The sequence below is a fragment of the Drosophila mojavensis genome, unplaced genomic scaffold (genome assembly GCF_018153725.1).
Source record: "Drosophila mojavensis isolate 15081-1352.22 unplaced genomic scaffold, ASM1815372v1 contig_36, whole genome shotgun sequence".
Taxonomy (NCBI): domain Eukaryota; kingdom Metazoa; phylum Arthropoda; class Insecta; order Diptera; family Drosophilidae; genus Drosophila; species Drosophila mojavensis.
Genome location: NW_025318858.1, coordinates 19,023,683 through 19,029,712, shown reverse-complemented (window position 1 = coordinate 19,029,712; position 6,030 = coordinate 19,023,683). Strand labels below are relative to the sequence as shown.

Sequence of the window (6,030 nt, the reverse complement as noted above, 5' to 3'; positions counted from 1 at the left end):
TATAATATGTGCGAAAATTCAAAACACACTTATACTTTAATAAATTTACTTAATTAAATAAAAAATTATTAAAATACTAATTATTATTTATAATATATATATATATATATATACAAAATTATTACAAAAAATTCAAAACGAAATTGTTATTTTAGAACAAAATTTAGTTTTATATTTTATTGTATTTTTAATTTGTATTATTTATATTTTTATAATTGTTATTTTTATAATCAATTTAATTAGGTTAGTTAATATTTAATAAAATAATTCTTAATATTTTCAAGTATTTCAATATTTAAATTTGTAGCTTAATTTATTCTTCTAAAATTAAAGTAGTTAGAGTATCTGCTTAACAACATTTTCTTCCATCTCGTTTACCTTTTCATGTTTTTGGCCAAATATCAAGCGAATTGGCTTAATAACCTTTTTTTGGCTAAGCCTCTATTGTGGTCGTTGCTTCCGCGTCGTCTATTGTGGGTCAAATACTTAGGCGGCTGCTAAAAAAACAAAAAGCAAAAACGAAAAAAAGAAAAACAAAGACAACAGAAGAAACAAAAACACATTTTTGTCCGTTTGCCTTTTGAGTGGGCAATCAAAAGAAAGTAAAAGTGTTGGGCTCAGACGGCAATTTGTCACATTTTGTTGTTGTTGTTGTTATCGTTGGCTTCGTATTCAGTTTTTTATTTGATTTTTTTTTATGGCTTGGCCAACAGCGAACCGATTACATAATTGCCATTTGGCCACTTGGCTCGTTGCCAGAGCAAATAAAACACATTTCGCTTTGGCTCGCGCTTTTAATGAGCCTCAATGGGCGCCTTTGATGACAGCACGGAGAGCCCAATTACTTAGCACCACCAACAACTGATGCCCACCTCCCTCTCTCCCTCTCTCTCTCTCTCCCTCTCTCTCTCTCTCTCTCTCTCTCTCTCTCTCCATCGCTCTCTCATTCGATTATGTATGGTAATTTGCCTGCGAAAAACTTTTCCATTGCCTCGATCAGTTTGTCATTGACCAGCGTCTTCACGTCGCTCGAGACTAGGAAATCGAAATGATTGAACTTCGAGGATGCAATGCGTCGCACGCCGCGTACCGAGTTCAGCATGCGGGCATAGATGCCGTGCACGCCCTCGGGCGTGGCAATCGCATCCGTTTCGCCAAAGTACAAGATGATGGGCACACTAATCTCACTGAGATTGTAGCTGATCGCCTCGACACTGTGATAGATCTGCATATTCTCAATGGGTCCGTAGTCGTAGGATATAAAATCGCCCGATTTCCATATCTGCTGCAGGTGTCGCAGCTCGCGCGCCGAGCCACCTTGGAGCAGGTGCTCATAGCTGAATATTTCCAGCAGCTGGAATGGATTATGGCTATGATTATAAATGTTAGATCTATGCAAATGTATATCAATTTAATAAAACATATGCATTGTTGTTCATACCTTTTTATTGCTCTGCGCGCTGCCAGCCAAGTTTTTGGTATAATATTCACAAAGCTCTCGCTTTTTGTTGCATAATTTACGCAGTTCGCCGGGTGGAAATATTTCAAATTTTTTGGCCTTGTCTCGCTTCTGTATTGAAAGAACATTAAGAAGTATTAAGGAATATTAAGAGTTTTAAGTTGAAGTCATCTATGAAAACGTTTGATTATTTGCCTCAGGGATCCTTAGTAATAATAATACAATTATGAAAATATTGCTAATAATAATACTTATAATTGATTTTATCTATAAATTCTTAATCTTTTTATTTTTAAAATCAATTTTATTTAAAGCTACTCTTAAGTATGTAAATATGCCTCTCTCTTTCACTCTCACTCTTCGTCTCTCCCTCTCTCTCTCTCTTCTGTCTTGAAATACTCTCTTAATGCTCTCAGCTAATCACAGCTGATTAATAAATACGTATGTAAAATCGGAGTGCTCTGTCCCTCTCTCTCTCTGTCTCTGTGGGGGGTTATCAGCTATTTGTGAACCTGAGCTCTAATCACAGCTCGGCATGTATACAGTATTCCTTATTTGTTCTGCTCTGTCTAGGTCTGCCCACTTTGCTCTCCCTGATGTCAGGCGGTGTCAAGTAGCTTATCAAGTGATGGGCGCACACGAACCACATGTGGACGAGGTCCAATTTTCAGTCTCTCCAATATGTTCAAACTAAGCAGCCGACTCCAGACGCACAAGGTCTTTCCTCTCGGCTGGCCGAGGGTGCGCCACGCTTCCGCCAGCTCAGCGGGCGAGCGCACTGCCCTCTTCGATTTCCATGTGCGCAATGGCGGCAAAATCGTGAACTTTGGCGGCTATGCGCTGCCCGTGCAGTACTCGGACCAGAGCATCATTGCCTCACACCTGTACACACGGGGCGTCGGCTCCATATTCGATGTCTCGCATATGCTGCAGAGCTATGTGCGGGGCAAGGACGCCGCTGCGTGCCTGGAGAGCGTCTGCACAGCGGACATACTGGAGATGCCCGGAGGCAGCGGCAGTCTGACTGTGTTCACCAATGAGCAAGGCGGCATTCTCGACGATCTGATTGTGAACAAAGTGAGCGAGCAGGAGCTCTATGTGGTGTCCAACGCGGCCATGAAGCAACAGGATCAGGAAATCATGAGCTCAGCTGTGGTAAGACTCAATTTTTCCCTTGCTAAAACATTTATATTTACAATAATTTTTGCAGTCTCGCTTCAAATCCCAGGGCAAGGATGTGTCCATTGAGTTCCTAAGTCCGGCGGACCAATCTCTGATTGCAGTTCAGGGGCCACAGGTGGCCCAGCAGCTGGCGAAGCTGCTGCCCCAGCCCAAGGCCCTGGAACAGCTCTACTTCATGCGATCCGGAGTCTTTGAGCTGGCTGGCATCCGCAATGTGCGCATCACTCGTTGCGGCTACACGGGCGAGGATGGAGTCGAGATTTCGGTGCAGTCTGCGCAGGTGGAGGCACTGACCGAGGCGCTGCTGGCTGCCGGAGAGCTGAGGCTGGCTGGCCTGGGCGCGCGGGACTCGCTGCGGTTGGAGGCCGGTCTCTGCCTTTATGGCAACGACATCGATGCACAGATCACGCCCGTGGAGGCAGCGCTGGCCTGGCTAGTGGCCAAGCGTCGACGCACCACCGCCGACTTTCCCGGCGCCCAGCCCATACTGCAGCAGCTGAAGGAGGGAGTGCAGCGTCGTCGCATTGGCCTCCAAATGCTGGGCGCCAAAGTGCCGCCAGCTCGCGCAGGCGTGGCCATCTTCAGTGGCGGCCAGCAGGTGGGTCGGGTGACCAGCGGCTGCCCCAGTCCCAGCACCGGACGCAACATTGCCATGGGCTATGTGACGGAGCAGCTGAAGAAGCCCGGCACGAAACTGGAGCTGAAGGTGCGCGACAAATTCTACGAGGCGGAAGTAACGCGAATGCCATTCGTTAAAGCCAACTACTACAATAAGCCCAAGCAATAAACTGAATTGGCCAACTTGAAAGATGTTTATAAAAACCAAAGTTCAAAACTCACAGACTGAGCGATGTTAGGGCAAGTCTTATAGGTCACTAAATCGACAAAAGGCAGTAGATCTAACCTAGGGATATATCAAATTGATGCCGCTTGCCTAATTATCATAGAACTGAATCTATTGGAAAAGGGAAATTAGGATATGATGTTTTGTAAAAATGTAGGCAGAAAGAGGAGGACCCCATAATATATATATACATAAAGTATGTATATTTTTTTTAGCAGCCCGATGTGCTAATCTTCGTCCAACTTTCAGAGAAAAATATTAATATAGGTGATTATTTAGCTGATTTGTTTCTTCATAATAACTCCATACATATGTACATACATATATATATAACATACATACATAGTCATACATACCTATATATATAAATAATATAAATTTTATATAGATATGTATGTATTTCAAATGAATTCTATTTAAAGCTTTCAAATAATATGCGATCATCTAAAGCTTTCTGCTCGGTTCACCACAGAAACCGCAAAAATCATACCCTCTCGCTCTCTCTCACTCTCTCTCTCGCTAAGCAAGGGACTTCGTTTCGATTCTGTTTTCAGCTGAGCGCTTTGACTTGACACTCAACACTCGCTTTTTGCATTTAGCTCAACTAAACGATCAACCGTCGCCGATAACGAACGAGCTCGGTACGAAACCGATGCATCGCGATGCAGTCGGTTGCTCTCTGAGCTTCAGCTCTCAAAGTGTGAGTAACAGACACGTATAGAGAAACGATCAAATTTTATTTGCGAGCAATGGCTCTGTCTAAGAAGTGTGCAGCCTTATTGAGTGTTTTTCGAAGCTAGTAATGCCTACATACATGCATACATACATACTTACATAAAAATGTTAAGACTCACTAACTTAAATTCGACATTTAAATTGATAAAAAAAATTAATCTGAATATTCAATTCAAATTGTTTGTTTTCACCAAGTTATTTACGTTTATCCAATATTAATATTACTACTACTATTTTGCTAACCGTAGGTGTATGGCTATAAGTGTGTATGTATGTATTGCCAGAGGCACAAGAATTTAGAATCTAACTCAATTAACTTTTCAAGTACTTTTCTAGCTTAGCATCTCTAACATGAAAAAAAAAAGCAAATCCGCCGCTGCCTTCTCATGCCATGCAATTAGCCGGCACGCTCCTAAAATAGTAATTACCTTGACAAACTTCATTATGGCTCGCACGTGGGCGGCATCGAAGCGCACCTGTCGATGCAGACGAGCCAAAGGCGCCAGGCCCTGCATTAGCTGGATGTGCTGATTGAAGCGCGGCTGCAGGGCGCAGAGCACGAGGAACGCATTGAAAGCCTGAAGCAAACATGAATCAACAGCGCTTCGCTGCCTGCCCTGACAGACGGCTGGATGGATGATGGAGGATACTCACCTGTGAGTGTCCAATTAGGAGCACTTGATGCGCCCGCGTCTCGTTTAGCTGTTCGGCTGCCTCGCGCTGCGTAAGCGCCACAATGTGGTCAATTATGGCGGGCAAATCGTATGCGCCGTGCTCGTGGAAGCTGTAGCGCCAGAAATCGGCCATGACATCGGTCAGCTCCACGTGCTGTCTGCCATACGGCGAGGAGCCGCGCAGATTGGCCAGCCACACGTCGTAGTTGCGCTGATGCAGCTGAAAGGCTGCGGCACAGATGCATTGAGATAAATGTGAATAGTTCGTGTCCAGCTGCTTACCCAGACTCTTGGTCGGACCCAGGCACAGCCAGCCGAGCGAGGAGCCCATCAATCCGTGCACCAGCAGCACGGGTCGCGCCCCTAAACGCGGCAAGCGCTGCAGCTGCAGCTGGTAGCCATCGCCGCTGGTCACATTGTGCAGCTCGTGGCTGTAGTTCAGCCGCTGCAGCCAGTCTAGCTGCAAGCATTAGACGAACAGCACTCAGTCCGGGCTCCAGTATGCCCCCACTTCGCCTCCACCTACCGTTGTCCAGCTTTTGCGGTCCTCCATCTCGGCCCAGCTCAGGCCAATGGCAATGAGCACGGCGGCCCCAATGATGCTGCAGCCGGTAAACCTGTCCAATTCACACATTGTACTAGACCAGACTGGGCTGCTCTCTTGCTCCAAGCGACCTTTGTCAAACGCTTGCCTAATGGCCCACCAATTGATAATCTTTGCGCTTCACCAAGCCCCAAATGCACACTCGGAAATTGGACGAGTTATTTTGAGAAATTACTTTGTGAACAGACCATAAAATGAGCAGAGCACATACCCTTTAATGTGCTGTATACCCTGTATTTTTATTATTATTATTTTTTTTTTTTCTAAATTACTTTTATGATAATATAAATACATATTTAAACGATGCTTACTAAGCATAGTTGACTGTTAACCTATAATTTGAGTTCGTTAGGCCCCCACATTTGGTTACCTCTGTTCTAAATACCTGCTGTACAGTGTAATTATTTCATTTGCTATTCTGTTGCTGAGTGTGCTTCCCCTGCTTGGCATTTTAACTGCTGACAACTCTATTTATTCCACTCGAATGCGCCCCACCCTCTCCACTTTATCAATTTACATTTTTATATACTCG

At 44.4% G+C, this 6,030-nt stretch overlaps 2 protein-coding genes across 2 annotated transcripts; one reads left to right on the top strand and one right to left on the bottom strand.

The window, feature by feature from the left end:
- Positions 1-321: 321 nt before the first annotated feature.
- On the bottom strand, positions 322-5,528 carry LOC6577301 (lipase 1). Its single transcript, XM_044009139.1, has 6 exons — positions 5,421-5,528; positions 5,177-5,363; positions 4,875-5,122; positions 4,649-4,798; positions 1,442-1,570; positions 322-1,354 (listed from the first exon to the last, which is right to left on the bottom strand). Exons 1-6 carry the CDS (start codon positions 5,526-5,528, stop codon positions 944-946), a joined length of 1,233 nt encoding a protein of 410 aa, XP_043865074.1. The 3' UTR covers positions 322-943.
- Positions 2,123-3,449, top strand: LOC6577302 (aminomethyltransferase, mitochondrial). The gene is made up of 2 exons (XM_002003233.4): positions 2,123-2,614; positions 2,670-3,449. The coding sequence occupies exons 1-2, from the start codon at positions 2,141-2,143 to the stop codon at positions 3,426-3,428; spliced, it is 1,233 nt and encodes a 410-aa protein (XP_002003269.1). The 5' UTR covers positions 2,123-2,140; the 3' UTR covers positions 3,429-3,449.
- Positions 5,529-6,030: the final 502 nt, after the last annotated feature.